The following is a 19,752-nucleotide window of genomic DNA, read 5'->3' on the forward strand; positions in this document are numbered from 1 at the left end:
GAGTTTTGGACAAGAGGACAAGAGGATAAGTGATAAGAATATATCATGTTCAATACTCAATCAATTTTGTGAAGTAAATAGGGCCCAGTTTTTTAAAATCCTTCCGCATCAATGCACGATGATATACAATTTATATCGCGCATAATCTAATGAAAGGTCTAAGCGCCTACAAACTACAGCCAAGGCTGGAATAGAAACAAACAAAAATACAAAAGGAATAATTACATAAAAAGGTGTGTTTTTAACAGTTTTTTGAAAACAATAAGCTTCTCTGATGGAGAGAGGAAGCATGTTCCACAGCCGAGGTCCAATAACGGAAAATGATACATTGTGAATGTAATATCATCCCTTCATCTCTCTTACTCCCTCCTCTCTCTTGATCTTAATCCCTGTCAGTCTGTGCGTGCGTCTCTCTCTCTTCATATGAAATCGTACTTGTTACTTTTGTAAGTTCATCTCAAGGACTTCTTTTTATCTATCCTTAAGCGCAGGAAGTAATTTCCCTATGCAGTTCTGAAAGCGTTTATTTGCTTCTAAATTAAATTATTATTCATAGAAATAACAAATGGTAAAATTTAACATTATACAATCTAAAAGCTGTTATATGCATTTCAAGTCATCTCTTAAAAGCTGAGAAGTAAATGGATATGACCTGCTACATGTATGCAGTATAGGTTAATGCACTGTCTATACTTTCCTCCCGTCGTCGTCGTCAAACAAGACAAAACTTGAAACCTGATGAGCAGTGTTTCACATTTCAGTGCTCAACAGAAAATACATCTGAATCAATCGTATCGACTGACCATGGGCGCTTTATAACATGGCTAACGAGGCACAGCCAAGCGGTTCCTCACCGTTATGCCACGTTTAGGTAGACACCTTGTCCCGGAGTTATAAAACGATCTTGTAACACAAGTATTATCAAAAAAGACCCCTTAAGATGAGGCGTGCACCTATAACCTTGCATGTGTGGGGGAGCATTGCTCACTATATTCTTAGTGCATTAGCGATGTTACGAATACAATGTACATCGTTTTTTATTACATATACACACCAACACCTGCTTGATGCCATTATTGTACTCATGAATATGGTCTGTCATCAAATGTCCCCTGACAATCAATGACTTGAGAGTTTTCAATCTTGTCATCTTTTTTGATGGCACTCAATTGATTCTGTCTCAAGTAGGTCACAGGTCACATCATGACTGCTGTGTCATGCAAGTTTATGAGACTTGCTCAATATAATAACAACTCTTTAATGTTTCAAGTCATGAATGAATCATGTCTTGTGACTATCAAGCATGATAAAATACAAGAAGTTGCTTTTAAAGCAAAGTAATTCCTCAGTCACATTCTCAAAATGAAACATGTACGTGAGCTACACTGAAACACTAAAACCAGAGATTCAGATTGTGGCAACATTGAAAATATTTTTCATGCAAAATAAAATCTGCAGGGTATTTTCTTGTTCTGTATTTTTTTTTTTCATTTTCAATTTTGATATTTGGCTCATCATGATGTGGTACGTTGGTAATCCAAATTATGCAAGATTGGTTATAAATTCTGTATCAGCGAAAATGTACTTTATACGATAATGCATCAGAAATTGCCTTTTTATAGACATTTAAAGACTGTAGGTTGCTGATGTTACACAAATTAAGCATATAACTACACATTTTTATCATTGGGGATTTTGATCGGACGTGTTATGCATTTTTCGGCCAAAAGTGTCTGTCCATAAAGCGTACTGAGGATTTATCCGCTAATCTCTTATTAATTTGCTTGTCCAGGAGGACCGGTCTCTGGCTTAATTTTTGCCTGGGGAGCTAATTAGGTTGAATTTGGTAATTGCAGCATCAAATCTTGCTTGGTCTGGGGACTCTTTTCATTCCAAAGGGCTATCAATTTATTGTGTGCCCACAAATTCATTACTTTCGTAGCATACATATACCATGAGCTTCAAAAATCAATTGGCTTCACACATGAGAATGCAAAAAATGTTAGTGTTATGTACCCTTCCCCCTAAAAAATAGGGGAATACATTGTACTCATACTCAGTTCAACTGATAATTGTGACCTATCACATCAAAACACAGCAGTTGTCGGAAGCCCACATTTAAAGATAAAGGAAAAAATAGGTATACAAAAATAAAGAAAATAATAAGGAATTTGAACTCTATTTGTCACAAAAAATAACCATTGTACATATATGATATCAATAGATGAGACATTTAAAGCATTCAGTCCTCTAACTTGGTGATGCAATCTAGAAGTCCATTTTTGATGACAACTGCCATGTTTCAATGTAATGGGTCAAATATGTAGTGTATCATGCACAATTGCACATCATGCTCTGTGTTGTGTAACATGCCATGGCTTGCTGCCTGCCATGCATGCTCAATTGAACAGACCTTTAAGTTTGCGTATGGATTACCAATAGCGATTGAATACAGTACACTAAGCGTATTAATTACTGACCATTTGAGCTTGTCGTTAGCTCCTGATGAGAACGTTGAACTCTTGAGTACTTCACCCATCTCTTCTCTGCAGAAACTGAAGTTATTGATGGTCCACATGTACGAAAACTTGACCACTTTGACCTGGAGACGGATAGAAGTAATACATGCATGCAAATTATGTAAGAGTTGCACAATTGAGCTGATGCTATAAGCTCATGGATATAGTTTGGTCAAATTCGCAATTTTATCTATTTTTTACTCCGTAAAAGCAATACAATCTCAAGCAAGGATAAATAAAAAAAGACAAGGCTACATGCCTTTTTCTGGCAACTTGCTTTCAAGCCTTGAAATAAGCAGACTGGAACCAGGAGCAATTTGTTTTTGAACATTGCTCCTGGTTCACTGGGATTTTACCAGAACCAGGAGCAATTTCTGAAGAAACAGGAGCAATTTTCAAAAAGTAATCCTTTTCTACATATACAATAACAGCACTACTGCATCAAGTGCAAAACTGGAACCAGGAGCAATTTGTTTTAGAAAATTGCTCCTGGTTCATGTGAATTTTATAAGGACCAGGAGCAATTGGTGGCTTTACGAGAGCAAATTTGCTCCCCGCGCCCGCTTATTTCAAGGCCTGCTTGCTTTCCTACATCACAACATCAGGCCACACTATTTGTCCTGAAAATTGCCACCAACAATTTTGGTGCCCGTGAATTTTAATATCGTGTGTTGGGAGCCAACTGTCTTTTATTCATTTTTATGGTCAATATGAGTTTGTTATAAATAATACTATGTGATTTGAGCTTGATAATTATTTTTCTAATAAAGTTGTGATTATCGGAGACTTAATTCAACAGGTCTTGTGATTCTTGAGACAAGGGTCAAAACATCCATTTTGGAATCTACTGCACAGCCAGTGTAACTAGATTCAAATTCCGTTACAAATTGTATTTTTATCTTTCAATTTGCTTTTACAATTAATATTGAAAACTGTCAAAAAGGATTTTTTCCTGATCCTTTTTTTCTGTATTATTTAAGAGCGCATAGCGCTCATAACGTTACAGAATAAATTGATATTTCTTTAACTTGCTGCAATATTGATTTGCCAATAAATGGATGGCGAGATGATAGATTAGATGCCAGATTGTGTAATCTACCTCTTCACTGAGGACGCGGGTCAAATTGGATACCTTCTCTGTACGATCACAAACAGATCAATGAACTCTGCAAGGTGATTACATCACACACCCCCACACAAAGCAAATATTAGATATTAATTCATTTATATTACAAATTAAATACTTGTGCAAAGCATGTATAAAACATAAGTTTCTAGTGACAGAGTGTGCAATCTCCTCTCACTTACTTTTAAAATTCATTATTTTTGAGAATAACCATTTCCATTTTGCAATAAAACTCGTAAAGCGTGACATTTTTATTAGGCTGTAATTTTGATAGTTTAATTAAACCTCCCATACATCACATTGACCTAAATATAGGCTCTCATCCCTGCTTAACCTCTTTAATTAGTTTTTGCTAGCAAATCCCCTGCGAATTTTAAATTAAACAAACCCAGCAAAGTGACACTGACATATTATCACCCTGAAGGTGTATACAATTGCTGGATGAGTGACAGGGACATCGAATTAGGTATGAAGTATGATGATTATTGTTCAGCGAGCAATTCACAGCAATTTTGTTCACAACTGATGACAGGGTTAATAATAAACATTCTTGCTTGACACTTAGTTCTGTGATATAGAAATTCACGTGATCATTCATTCTCTGATTCTCTTCTAACCGATAAATAATCACGCAAAAGTAAAGGTTTTTCATAGTATGCAAGCAAAACAGTGTCCCACATCATCGTTGGGCAAGAAAAATCTATTTGTCATTGGCCCCTGAACATGTTTAAAGCAAAACCTCCTATGTAACCTGTTAGCAGTTTTGTTTTAGACATGTTCAGGGGCCACAAGCACATAGGAGGTTTTCCCTGCCCAACAACGACCCTCTTAGCTCCTTACCTGGGTGTAACACCAGTTTTCTGCACACGGGCTTGTGTTAGACATGGCTGCTGCTTGCTCGCTCGGCGGAGGACTAGGTGCCCGTGACGTCGCCAGTTTGAACCTCAATGATTAGGGACCAATACACAGGAACAAAGTTAGGTCTGTAGAGTTAAAAAAGACGATAAATGAAAAGATTAGTTGAGAATATCTGTAGTAATCTTGTTCTGAAACTTCTGCAAGAATAAGTCAGGGAGCAACCCTCTTAGTGTTACTCTTACCATCACCGGGATGAATTATATCTTGTCATCTGCATGTATAATTGATACAACAAACATATATATATACATATACATATTATATATATATGTACAATGCATAATGCTTATGACTATATAATTTCATATCATCCTTACAAGAAAATTTATGGAAATGAAAACCTCTTGAATTTGTCCATGAAACTGCCTTGTATGTATACTTGTTATGCACATTTTAATAGTGTCCTTTTTTAGACCTTTCCTTGTAAAAAGATACAATAACACGTACTGTCTGTTTTCAGACATTTTCCGTGTAAAGTTACACAAAGTTAACAGACTTTTCTTACTAACGAATGAACAGTGTAAATATGTGAAAGGATAAATTTCTCTTTTAATAAATACATCATTTCTATCACAAATGTTTTATTTTAAATATTAGATGAATACAGATAAAGAAAGACAAATACCGTATTTAGTCAAATAGTACGCCCCCCCTCAAATAAACGCCCCCACCACTTTTTTCAACCAAGATGTTTCAAAAATGCCGATATTTCCATGCTATCTTGTGTAGTAAGCTTACCAAGTTGCGCACATGGTCGATAATAGCGTCAATAATTGGCGAAAATCTGGATCAGAAACCCTGGAAGTGAGCCAGAAGTCAGTGTTTCTAGTTCATAGTTCGTCATTTTAGCGTGTGTTTTAGTTTACCTAATGATTTTAACGGGAATTATCGTTCTAAAATTGACCTTGAATAAACGCCCCCCCCCCCTTGGGAAAATGTAATGCCCCCAGGGGCGTTTATTTGACGAAATACGGTAATCATTTAAAATACACATATTTCAGAGATAGGGAGGTTTTCAAAATTACATACAACTTCAAGGGCACAAAACTTGCCAGAAATAGTGAGGTTGCCAAATTTGGGTATCAAAATGGTCAAAAATGTTTACAAAAATAGGGAGCCTCCTTCTAAAATAGGGAGGGTTGGTTGGTAACTCTGAATTTATTCCCATATCACATGGACAATATGAACAATAACTCAACCAGGACTGTTACAGCTTCGTTTTCAATCTATAAGAACTTCCTTAAGCGTAATTTACATGGAGACTCTATTGCTTGAAATTTATTTCCAGCAAGGGAGAGTCCCCGTGTATATTGGTAATTTTGCCAGGCAATACCCCTGGACCTCTGACCTTTCATAGTTTCCTCAAAATAGAACCGGGGCTATTTTTTCAGGACAGTATACACTCTCCAGAGAGTTTTCTCTGGTATGTTGATGGCTTTTGCACACTTTTGTTATGTATTTACCTGGTTATAGTTTTATAGGTCACATAGGGGCCCCAGATATAGTTGATTGAGGTCATAATTGCTGGACTCTATGTCCCCATGTAAATTGCATCGCCAGGGCAAGTAATCCATCAAAATAAAATTTATGGTTATTATGTAGGCAAGGGTAAAGTCCCCATGTAAATTAGGCTTAACTGATGACTCCAATATTGACATCAGATGTTAGTAATTTAAAACACTGTCCATTTCACGTATGCTTCTGTTGTCACCAATTGTTTGAATTCAAAACAACTCGACAGTGCCTGCATTATAGAAACACTTTCCTACACTTTTCAAGCAATTTCTGTGTTTACACTTCCACTGTTGTTGCCTTTGAATTTAGATCACTGAGAATGCATCATCTACTTTCTTCTGTAGAAGCTGTATATAAAGCAGCAGTTACAGGTCAAAACGAGATATATCTGTTCCATTGTTAGTTTTTACCTCCGAGTAAAATTACACTTAGGCGGGGAGCACCGTGTTGAGTTACAGTCAGCCAACACTGAACATGCTATCTTTACACACAAGCCCTTTTTCCTATTATTTATACAGAGCTGCTCAGAACAAACGTAACCGAGACATACAATACCACCTAGCGTTTCTCGATGTGCAACCTCACTGACCGCAATTGAACTTGTAGTTTTAAAAATGGATTCTCTGGTTTTCTTTACAATTGGGGTTTTTTATATGATGCTTTGGAATGCACATCGATTCGGATCGATGTAGCCCAGAAATATCATTTGCCTACCTGGGTAGAAATATATGATCGTATGATTGTATCCCACCAAGAACTGGCTCAGTTCCTCCGATGGAGATACCTTTGTTTGCTAGTGGAAGCAGCTACTCATGCCCACCAGAGTGAGGATGACTGGAGTGCAATTTTGGTACCAGGCAGAGTCTGTCACATCAGCACTGGACCAGTGCTAATCCCATCCGCAAGACTTATCATGGATGTTACATACACAAACTTAAGGGAGGTGCAATGAGCGTGAACCTGGTTTGGATGCAGAGGGAGTGTGCCTGTAACAGACACAGCCACCAGAAAAGGACCAGCTCAGATCGCGCGCCAAATAAGTTTGCAGTCCAGAAATTTCATTTTTTTCTCAGCCTTGCAAAAAACAGGCAGAGGTGGGAATCGAACCCGGGACCTCGGTGTTGTAAAACCTACTGCGTTACCACTGAGCCAACTGACAATCAGCTATGAGAAGTTTGATAGTAATCCTTGATATTGCTGAATAGAATAAATCAATACTGATAGGTCTATTTATCTAATGTACGATGCTATTCAAATTGGCCTATAAACTAGGAATATAATGTGAAATGACTATCAATCGATCAATCAATCAAGTTGTCAAGTTATCAACAATCAATAATAAACCGGCGTAGGCCTATCATGGAATATTACTAGCTAGGCCTACTAACTAATATTCCAAATAAATAAAATAAATAAATAAGTCAGTAAATAAATAAATAGGCATAGGCCTAAATAAATAAATAAATACATAATGCAGAATGCAGTTAGTATTTTAGTTGCAAAATTCCAAACATTCTATTCACACATTCTATTATAATTTTCTGCTATGCACGCAAAGGACCTGTGCCTTTAATATGTCGCGCCTAATCAATAATGAGTCTTTCACCATGCTCACACACCATGTTAAACTATTGTATCCCTGCAAGTATTATACTGACCAAGTCCTAACACCTCAATGAAATGGATGCTATATAACGTACCCAATCAAGCGAACATATCAAGGTCATATCAGGGCGTTATACAAAGAATGGTCAAAGGTCAACGTTTCCAAAGAAGTATAATAATAGATGTAGACACAAGCTTTGATGCGGGAAACATAAACACATAGTCGTCAGTCGTGTGGTTTTTATGAGATTTGATACGGCGCTGAAGTCTATTGGCTGTCCCAAAATCAGTACCAGACCCGGTTTCCAGACGGCAATGTGTGTGTTGTTACAAGGAATGCAAACTCATTTTATCAATGAGTGAACCACATAGAGGAATACGACATCTATCGTGAGCCAATCTGCATTCTGTTGCCTGCAAAAGCCGACGATCAGGTAAAAATTCTAAAAGCAGCGTGACTAGATATTTACGTTAATTTCATGATACGTGTAAAACGCATTGAAAACGCCAAATTGCAGTCATAAAATATATAATATTAGTAAATCACGAAATCGAATGTTAACGTAGGTATGTGGAAAAGAACTGCAATAACAATAACAAACTATGTGCCCAAAGAGTTGTCTTTGGCATGTCGCTTTTTGAAATATGACCAAAAATATCAAATTTTGGAAAAACGCCCAAAAATTTAAAACAAACACGAACCTTCCAAAATAAATATATACTAGCACTCGGCGGCCCAGTCACTACCTGCCGCTGTGATTTGGGGTAACTCATTGCTTCCCCTCTCCAGATACCGGAACTTCAAGGTCGCTCATACCCCAGCCCTTAACATAATCTGTTTTATTTTTTACATTATATACATTATTCTGAAAACTTAGCAAACTGGAGGATGTATTATGAAACATGTTTGACCTGTCACAGACATAATAATCTCCAAATATCATATCCCCTATTGAAAAAGGCTACAGGTGGAAAATATTTTTATCATTAGTTGAAAATATACCTCTAAAATCAGGTCTTCTCAACTGGCGGTGCACACGCCACTTGTGGCGCTTGGAGCCAGTCGAAGTGGCGCACAGTAAATAATTTTAATAATTTTTTCACATAAATCTTGAACAAAAAAGGGTGAAAATACCCAATCTGGGCCTTTAAAAAACCTTAAAATCCATGAGCTTTAACCGCTATGCATACGCGCTACCTCGCAGAGTCCCTCCCTTGACATGTTGGCACTTCATGATCACTAAATTTTCCAGTTGGCACTTCAAACTAGCTGAGAAGGCCTGCTCTAAACTCCACATCCAATAGTACACATGAAACTGGATTCAGTATCACAGAGCAAGCTGCACCAAATCACTACACATAGGCCCAGACCACAGCAGCTTAAGGGAGTATCCCGTCATGCATTACAAAATATAAACAAGAGCCGCTTAGATATTGAAAGCTATGGATAGTTTCACAATACTTTAGGGGTCATATTTTTGCAAACAAAAGTCTAAGCTTCCCTGATTTAAGCAAGTTATTTAAAGTTGAAGAGAGCAATTTTGTGTACATTTTCTATGGCACATACAGTTCTATTATTATGGTACTGCAAAGCATAATGGGATACTCCCTCCAGCTGCTGTGGGCCCAGACAGTGAACACATGGTGAATGTCATCATTTGTTTGAAAATTCATCTAGAAGATGAAACCTTATCTGCAAGCAAGATTGAAGGGGAGATGATATACTCTCCTGTGGGAGGGGGTTAACCCAAAGGCTCCTCCTACATGTAGCCTTGAACAAACACAGGGATTTCTGTTGACCGTTCAACTCTGCAAGACAATGGATTTTCTGATAATTTATACGTAACATTTTCATCAGATAGAAAAAATATCATATTGAAAAACAAATTATGCATAATATTTTCTAAATAATTCAAATTATATCATATATAATGCAGCAGCTGTACACAATTTTATGTTTTTCAATCCATCCCAAAGACTTGTCATCCTTTTTTTTTAAATTTCACAAATTCAAAGATTTCATACTTAATCTTTCATGCTATCAAAAAGATACAGCTTTTAATTTGCATTTTCATGTAAGAAAATAATGAAACGCTTCTTCCTCTGAATTCATACTTTTTCTGTGTACAAATGAGAGGAAAAGATGAGGGTACAATGAAAAAATAATGAGTCACGACGCCAGCTGATGTCAACAACCTCAAACTGTGTGAGCTAGCATTTGTGAATACCGTAACCACCCGGGTATAAGCCCACCTTCAGGTATAAGCCCACCCCCTATTTTTCAAAACATTCTGGGAACAAGGGTGCACTCGGCTATAAGCCCAGTACTAAATTGTGGCTAAGTTCTTAAATCCAATCAATGCTTTTCTCTCAGTTATATCAGTTGATAATAAACATTCCACACTTAGAATTTTAAGAAATTGACATAGATGATAGAAATTACTGGTACATTGGGCATACTAGCCTCCTCGGTTATAAGCCCACCCCCATTTTTGAAGTGAAATCTGCCATCTAGAGGGGTGGGCTTATACCCGAGTGGTTACGGTACTAGCTAACTCATCAATTTCATTACATCACCACACTATGATGATGCCACTTTATTGCATACATGGATCCATGGGTTTAGATGTTGCGTGCATCGTTGATAATAATTATGTATATATTACGGCAAGCTGTACCATGTGGTTTTTTTATTACTACCAATTACATGATCTGTTTATTGCGAGTTATTAGCCATGAACCCGTTTGCTTCAGTCAAATATTGTGTGTAAAGTGCAATTTAACCGATTGTATCAAGTCATGTGCAGTTCAGTTGAACAGATACAAATTTCAATTTTAAACAACTGTTATATTGCAAATTTTCTTTCCTCTCTCTCTCTCATGACACATACACGTGCAATTGTGAGGGTATGTGTTTGTGTATTCTTTATAAACTGACATTCTATATATTTAAAAATTATTTGTTACTACTTTAAGGGGCATGGTCCAATTTTATTTTCATGTTCTCTTTTGTTTGTTTGTTTGTTTGTTTGTTTAAATGGTTTCCAAATTTTGAGCTGTAGCCTATTGCTCCAGCAGTTTTGATCATGAGAAGCTAAGATGTGTGTAGGCCTATATATATCACTCCCCCATACATACTTTGGGTTGTGGTTACCACAATTCACCACATCTTTTTTCTAGGGGTGTCATTTTCGGGTAATTTTGTGCCCGGGTACCTGGCGCATTTTTCAGGCGGGTAACCGGATACCCAAAATTGCAAAAAAATAAATAAATAAAAATAACAAATTTTTTTTGTGGGTTTTGTAGTGTCCCTGGACCTAGACCTAAATGCTAGGATCATTCATGGTTGACCTAAAAAAAAAAATTTAAATAAAAAAAAAAAAAATATATGTCTTCTTAAATTACTTAACACACACATTTTAGACCAGATAACTTGGTCTACCTTTCAACATAGTGGTAAAAGCCTAACCATTTCTGCCAATTACAAGCTGATCAAACTAAAGCGGTTGATCAAAAATTATGTTTCTGTTTTTTGTTTTTTTTTATTATTATTTTCTATTTTTTCATATTACAAACTCTATTATGTCAAATTTCATACAAGCCATAAATTTAGATGCTGTTTTACTAATTTTGAAGTGCATTTGTCATTTAATTTCATCTGAAGGTTCACCATTTCACCAATTCGATTTGAAGGTTCCTCATTTCTTGAATTATGTTGAATTCATGCTTCAATAAAATAAATTCTAAATCCAAGGTTAAAAAACACCAGTAACAATTACATTAAAATATATGGTTGATTTAATTTATTTTTGCACAGCATTTCTTTTCCATTATTATTTTCATCATCACTACAATAATAACTTCCAACCTTTCATGGTCACATTCACAGACAAAACTGTTTAACAATTCATGTTTTTTCCCAAATCAAATTAATAAATGTATTATTAATAGACACTTTATAAATGAAATGATAAATAAAATCTGGGGTCAACATAAAAAACCCATACAATATCTGTTTGGTAAAATGTTTTCATTGCAATTTTCAACTGCAATTTTTGAAATTTAAAATACAAGTTGGTAAATTTGTAAAAGAAACACATTAAAGTATACACACCGCACATGTTTGAATTTTACCAATTTATTTAAATTTCAAATTAATTCCAAGTTGAAACAATGTAAGTTTGTGCAAATAACAAGTGGACAAGTCCAACATAAACACACACCGCGCCGTATTATCTGCCATCAAATGACAACCATGCACACACTTATCCAAGTGTGGACTGTGTGTCTAGCAGGCTATCAATCGCCATACTGAGGACACTTTCTGCCATTTTTGCGCTCAATTTCCATTTTATATCATACACTAGTAATACTAGTACAAGCCAACCATGAGCGTGTCAATAGGCGTCATAATTATTGTCAAATATGCAAGTTAAGTGTACTATTGCATCCATTTGGAACAGCCCCACATTGAGATTTCATACGAACATTAACAATTAACAGCAAACGCATGTACACCCCCACCCCCACAGACGTTTAAACTAATGATTTATACTAATTCATTTATTATCATGATGAAGTCAGAGATACATCTGAGGAAAGCTTGACTGCTTGACTACTCACCCAGGGACCAGCTGCACCGGTAACTGTGATAACCAACATACTCGTAGCAATACTCAAGTTCTTACCAATTTATAAATTCAAATGTTTAATTCAATTTATACAATTGTCTACTTACATGGAAATCTAATTCCAAGTTCAAAGAAATAAAGACAATGTGCTAATAAAAAGTGGATGAGCCAATATAACCAATGGTGTTAATATTGGCTGACAGTTTTCATTATATCAGACTTGCAGCCACACTGTGGTAGACTTTCTAGGTCAAGCGCTGCAAATTTCCTGCATGAGATCCACTTTTCACAAGACTCATTCATCAACTTACAATCACTGTACAGTCTGTACTGTTATGTGTTCTAGGTTAAGTTTTTTAAGTAAATCAGATCACAGATACTTACAGGTTTTTGTCTCCCTCTCTAGGTTCTATGAGCAGATTAACCAAGTTGATTAGTGAGCTATTCCATTCGAAATCATACTCTCTATAATCTTCCACACAGGGAGTGTGAATTTCAAATGGGGTTACCTGGATGGATGATTCCATTTGAAATCTACACCCCATGTGTGGGAGATTGAGGTCATGTCTCCTGTCTACCAGTGTCCATAGATATCAACTGAAACAGCCCATGTTACAGCTCTTGATGCTATTTATATTTGATAAAACAACAGCTTTTGATGCTGTAGTTTTATTTTTTTGATGCTTGTTATTTTCCATTTAATTTCAAAACCTTTGTAACATTTTTTTTGTTTGTTGCAAGGTTTACGAATCACGATTCCCTTCTCCAACAGATTCTCGAAAACAGAGTAAGTGAATCAAAGGTGATTCTCATAAATTTTCAATGTATACATAGTGGATAATTTAGCGATCAAATCAATGGATTCACATACAATCCTGTCGCACAAATACGCACTGTGCAAAATGTTAGACCGAACAATTCTTCAATGTGAAAAAGTAAGACATTCTTTGTCAAAACTATGCCAACACAAAACTTGTTTTGTTGAAGAGTCATACACAATTTTGAAGCTAATTTACCTAGTGTTCATCAGTAGTCAGAAAATGAAAAACAATTGTTTCTTTTAATAAAGTACAGTAAAAGTGAAGGTCTACCACAGCCTGTTGTTAACCTGCTTTGCACTGCTTTGTTTTAATTGAAAATCAATATTCTATTGTCTCATTAAATCATGGTGTTTTGTGGTTTTCAATATTATCATTGTATAGGAAAAATTTAACATTAAACACAAATTGATATCAAATTGGTGTGTTTTCAACTTCCTAGTTTTTAGCAAATTCATAGATTTTCATACTTGTACAAATTGGCAATTCCACATTTGAAGACCAAGAACCCTGATGTAGTCCAGGGCAGCACCTTAGAAGCCCTAGGTCATAGATATTTATAAGACCCACAAAAGGTGTTTTCAAACTAAAAATTGACTTTTTTAGGGAGGGTGGAAACCTCAAAATCAGATTAAATTAAGATTTAATCTGTAGAGTTGGCAGGTAGGTTTTCAATGTGCTATTTAGATGTCTAAACTTACTCCCACTTTCTGTCCTGTAACAACCGATGTCCTTCAAATACCGCTTCATATTGGAGGAGTCGCAGGTATTTATTTTTAAGATATTTTGTTATTAATTTGCTTATTTTTTACTCACTTCCTGAGGTTAAAAAAAAAGTGCAAAGAGCTTCTACTCAATAGTGTTGAAGTTATAAATACGCACTGATTGCATACTCAACAAAAACATACAATGGCATTGACATTCAAGTGTCTATCTATAGTGTAACTTATTACATCCTTTTCATATCTAATTAACGACCACAATATAGCTCCCAGAATGATGCTCTAATCAAATTTGTTATTTTGCACAAATGTCATAAACGGTTGCAAAACACCACAGAGAGAGAGAGCGACGCCTGGTATTTTCTAGAAAAATTTCATCTTAATTCAAGTGAACACCAGGGAAAAATAGCTGTTCATATTGTACAATATGTAGTAAACCATCAGCAATGACCCTCTCATCTGCTCATGGTGAGTCCACAAAAATCTATTCTCTATATCTCTATAGATGTCTAAATATAATTACCAGAGAATCCCTTGGAATTATCTATTTTTATTTCATTTTTGTTGCTAGCGTTTTGCATCGCGTAGCAAAGCTGTGGATTTCCAGACTAATTATCAACCAGCAGGATGTCAATCACCTCCAAGTCAACGACCATCGTTCCTGGTCACTGACTCCCCTACGAGTGTGCTTACATTATTAAGAAAAGAATAAAATAGAAGCAGCAGCACAAATTTATCCTGTGTATGGCACGTTAACACGAGTCAGTACACGCCGGGCTTGAAAATTTGAATCTGCAACGTTTCCGGAAACTCTCTGTCAAGTTCACGGAAAATGTAGACAAAAAGCTTTTCACATGAAGGAAATAATTGTGTCAGTGGAAATTTGTCAACCTAAATAAAAACGTTCGGAAAAATATATGCGAGTTTTCTAGTTTAATAACTAAAATGTGACGTACGGAGCCAGAGCAGTCCCTTGGTGCACTTAAGTTACACTGGCAGTGGTACCAACTATGTTTTGATGTGAGATTGTGTTTTTCCAATGAGTCTCTTACCCTGTCTTAAATACAAGCGTACCTTTTGCCGTATCTTGTTAACATGGTTTGTCAACAGACCGGGCGAGTACGACACATTTTCTTGCGCTGGACGGCCGAACGATGAGTGTCCCCATCACATTTTATCACATTTCAAAAAGCTAGCCAACTAGCCGTCTGTCTGCAGACTTGACTTGAGAAGTGGCCAAGTCCACTCTCATTTATGTCACATCTGGGTAAAGATGGGTTGGAGTGTTCATTCACTCACATTGTGAAAGGTCTGTGTGTCTAGACTCCAGTCTGTAAATAGTAGTGGACAATAATAATGCAGATAACTAGGTGCTTGTCACGTAAATCTGGTCTAGTTCCCTAATTCAAGGGTTTTACAACATAACACCATTCCCCTTTTTCTATTTTGTTTGCTGCATTCAATGTCTGGTACTAAATAGAGCCTGTAGATGTGTCTCATTTGTTAACCCCCTGAGCACTACATGTACCTGCTGATCTAACATTGCCTCTGATTGGCCAATTACATGATATCTTCACTTTAATCACCAATCAGAATGGAGGTTAACAAATAATTCAGCCCAATTTTTTTGTGTCGTGAAATTATTCTAACAATGTTGTTGATTGGGCCAATTGATAATGAAAACTTCTTTTTGGCCAATCGGCAGGTAGTTGTCATGGGGTTAACATGCGATGATGTGGATGACGATACCTCAAACTTCACTCCAAAACCGTAGAAATTTTTTTTTTAATAAAAAAATTAAATTTGAGTATAGTCCCACCCCATTTCACCTAAAAAGGGTGGGACTTTACTCGAGTCAGTATACGGTACATACAGAGGACCATCAGGCAATACCAAAATATGCTACATTTATATGTCTCAAATCACAGTACCCAAATAAGTAGAAGAGAATAAATAATGGACAATTTTATGTAAGACATCATAAATTTAAGTATTATCTGCATTATATAATGGCAGTCACGTGTAGCAACTCTACAATATATCACTTGAGCTACACTGTTTTGAGTTTTTCGATTAGTACAGTTTACAAAAGATGGTGAATAATCATGATAATTTGAAGACAAGTGTTACAGAAACTGTGCCCCAGAAATTCAACACTACATGATTTAGGTTAAGTGTGCCCTAAAGAGGGGAGGGAAGAAGGCTGCCTAGGAGTAGAATATAAACATTAAATATACCCGTTAGCAATGGTGCCATGTCATGGTGCCACACATGGCACATCAAAAACATTAAAAAAAAGTTCACAGTTTTGTTGATTTAAATATTGCACCAAAAATAAACCACAATAATACTTTAAGCAAAACACTTGAATAAAACCACACGCTTCAAACTTAGCACGAATCTTTAGTGAAAGCTTCTCTGGGAATTTGAGCTGAGGCAGGTGAAAGAGACGAGAAAACGGTGAAATTAACGTCAGACTTCCCAGCTTGTGAGCTCTTCGTCCCTAGGTAACCCCCATTAAGGTTTTGTGGGCATGATTAGTCGCTCTCCAGCTCAAGGGATCTCACTCACGAGTGCAAAATCAGCATCTATGCATGACAGCAGAGCACAAATCAGACCGCATTAATTCTTGCATACTAACAGATTTATGAAAAGGTGAGCTAAACACCATTTTAAAAAGGATGTTGATGAGTAGCTGCAAGGCATTAATATTTCATAATTTTGCAATTAGTATAATGTTATATATGTGTTATTCTATTCAACAAAGGTGTCAGAAAATGTTGACAATGTGGGGCGTTTCAAGAATATTGTGAGAGAAAAAAGAAGTATTAGATGCTGTTGAACTATTTATGTCTTCTTCATTGTCCAGTGATTCTTCTTGATAATATTGCATTACAAATACCAGAATTGATGCTAATATTGATCAATATGGTAACATCATATTTGGTTGTTAATGCAATACAGTTGCACCTGCAAAAATAGACGCCTATGCATCAACATATAAAAACAATTGCCAGTACATATGACATGTAACCTAGAGTAAACTCACTCTGGAGTCAAGGTCCGTTCATTCGCAGCATGTTGCGTTAAATCAGACGTAAAATTCCGCCACTTCTGCTGCGTGTGTCAATCTAAAAAATTTCTATCTTAATCAAATGAATATTGAATCTGTTCATCTGGACTTACTATTTTTTATCTTACAATGAAACCTACAATTAAAACAATGTTTCCGGATTTTGAGTTGCATTGCTCTAGCGATTTTTATATGAGAAGAAAAAATGGGTATAACAGTACCCCATTAGGCATGGGAATGTTAAAAGCATGTACCGTTAAACGCACACATGATCCGTTAAACGTTTAGCTATTGTGGTAACCATGCAACACGCAAGTCATTTTCAACCTTCAATTTTCCATTTTTCAATGCTAATCAACAGTTAAAAGTAACAAAATCTGAAGACGACTTGAATAATTTACATGAAACTTGCTCAAAACATACGTCAAAATAATGCAGTTGCTGATGTTTGGGCCATTGTACGGTGCCATTGGTACAAACATATTCTGTTAGAAATTCCAGTTTTGCGAGGTGCACCACATCCTATCTTATATTCATCAAATCTTGCCGCCAGACGGGGCTGGATCAATGCGTGTTAATGCGTTAAACGCACACATCACTGATGTGTTAAACGTGTAGGAAAATAAACGGAATAACCCATCCCTACTTCCAGTGTGGTTACCACAATTCACCATATTCCTGTTCATAACTAAACTTATTGTGGGCGTTTCATTTTACTGGGGACTGGGGCAATGATGATAACATGAGTTTTCTACTGATACCAAAATCTTGGTTTTGAGGAAGAAAAATGCCGGGAAAAATGAGGAGGCTGTCAATTGGGACACACCCCTTGTGGTTAATGGCAACACTATAATAGGGCAATTGCCTTTGATGCCTTTGATTAATTTGAGCAGGGAACCTGATTTGAGGGATGTTAAAAGTGGAAGTCACCTTTGCAGTGACACTACACTGCATAGCAGAGATAATTTTGTAATTTCAGCACTATCACTGCATGTTCTGCAGTATGGACAGGCTGCATGCATTCAATATATGAAATTTATGGCCATACCAATTTCAAATAAAATAAGCTTTATCAAGTAAAGTTAGCTTTAACCAGTAATTTTTTCTTATACATGCAGATATTCATCCAGACAGGCAAGTCTGCAAGGCCAATTTTGTCACTCTATAATACTAATACGATTTTAAAGATTGTTGACAGCAATCTTGTTTTCAATACCCCATCTTCATACGGGATTTAGCCTGCAAGCATGAAAGAATATTGCACTGCAAGTGATCATGGTGATCGGCAAGCAAAATTACTTATCAGGCACAGAATATAATGTCTTTAAACATCCACATTCTTCCTTAACCCTAACACCCATGGATACCACAAAAGACCACAATGAACACCATTGTGCAGTGTGCATGCGTGAATCCCAGGTTCTGCGATGACGCAATCACCCCTGCAAAATTCTGGGTTGGTATTTTCAAAGTTTAAAAAAACCCGTAATTTCCAGCTAATTTCGACCCTGACAACCTGTAGCATGTATGCAAAGTTTACAAGATTAAAAGTTAAACAGTAATTACAATGCTGGGGACAAAAGCATCCTCAATCTCCAAACAAACAAATAAATAATCCTAATTCACTTCATCCATAAGTCAATTTAATATCTTTCCCTATTCTGCCAGAATACAGCTAACCCTAACCCGCCAGGGCCTTTTTGGCGACGGGAAGGGAAAGAAGGAAGGAATAAAGAGAGAAAACAAAGAAAGAAGTTGTTTGCTCCAGGTGAGATTCGAACCTGAGACCCCTCCCTCGCATGCCAACCACTGGCTCTGCGACACTTTGCCACGGGTCTTGGGCTTCGCTGGACAGCAAAACCGTGCCTATATATCACTTAGGGCGATTGCGTCATCACACCACCAGGGGTGGAATTTAGCGAGGAGTCTGAGAGTCGACTCTGCAGAGACTCCGTAAAATCCTATTGCGAGAGTCCATGTGGACTCTCGCTGGAAATGATCGGATCAGCGAACTTATGTTTAAGTTCAACACGCCTTAAAACTCAAAGCATCGTAACAATAATACTAATAAAGGAAACCTAGATTATTTATGAGAAAATAAACTTAAAATATTAAAAATTGAATATTGTCAGGTTGTGATAAATAATTAAATAAACACCGCATGCGTTAAGCGCACGCGTGCTTGCTTGTAAACAAAACAGCTGTACAGCGATCGTTAGGGAAAGCATGCAAAAAGTGCACGATTTCCTGACGTTGCATTTACAAATATTGCAGAATTTACTTCAATTCTCAGCAGGTGGGTCAAAATTTTGGGGCTTTTATTATCTTAAAAATATAAAAGAATAAAATTTCTTATTTTTATCATCAATTAATGATAAAATTTCAAGTTTTGTCTGTGTCCAAATGCATGTGACATGGACGCTTAAAATACTTGATTAGCCATGTGAATTTGCGTCCAAATTTGTAAAATACGCGTCTGGACGCAATGACGCACACTAACGGGAAGCCTGGTACTCAGGTGTGTTAGAGTTAAGCAGACTAGAAACCTATGAACTGCTAGAGCTCTCTAGATTGTCTAGCATGTATTTCTTGATACGATTCAATCATGCCACTGTCATTTGATAAGCCCAGGGGAAAGTGTACCAATCAAGTCCTCTAACTGACAGCAAAACATATTACATCATGACTACATTGGACATGTTACCATCATGTATAGCAACCACCAGTATACATAGGTTGACAGTTTGATCAACTTGGGTTAACTGACGAATGCTGGCTGAATACAGATGACAATCATGACATTAATACAAATGCAGGGAAATGTG

The 19,752-nt window shown here is 36.6% G+C and overlaps 1 protein-coding gene across 1 annotated transcript in view; it reads right to left on the reverse strand.

The window, feature by feature from the left end:
- Window positions 1–19,752, reverse strand: part of LOC140139773 (speckle-type POZ protein-like) — a 113,359-nt gene that overhangs the window by 43,188 nt on the left and 50,419 nt on the right. Inside the window, 2 exon segments of the mRNA XM_072161519.1 lie at window positions 2,481–2,602; window positions 4,486–4,628. Coding sequence (XP_072017620.1) covers window positions 2,481–2,602; window positions 4,486–4,530 — 167 coding nt within the window. The 5' untranslated portion in view covers window positions 4,531–4,628.

The sequence above is a fragment of the Amphiura filiformis genome, chromosome 1 (assembly GCF_039555335.1).
Source record: "Amphiura filiformis chromosome 1, Afil_fr2py, whole genome shotgun sequence".
In the NCBI taxonomy this organism is placed as follows: Eukaryota; Metazoa; Echinodermata; class Ophiuroidea; order Amphilepidida; family Amphiuridae; genus Amphiura; species Amphiura filiformis.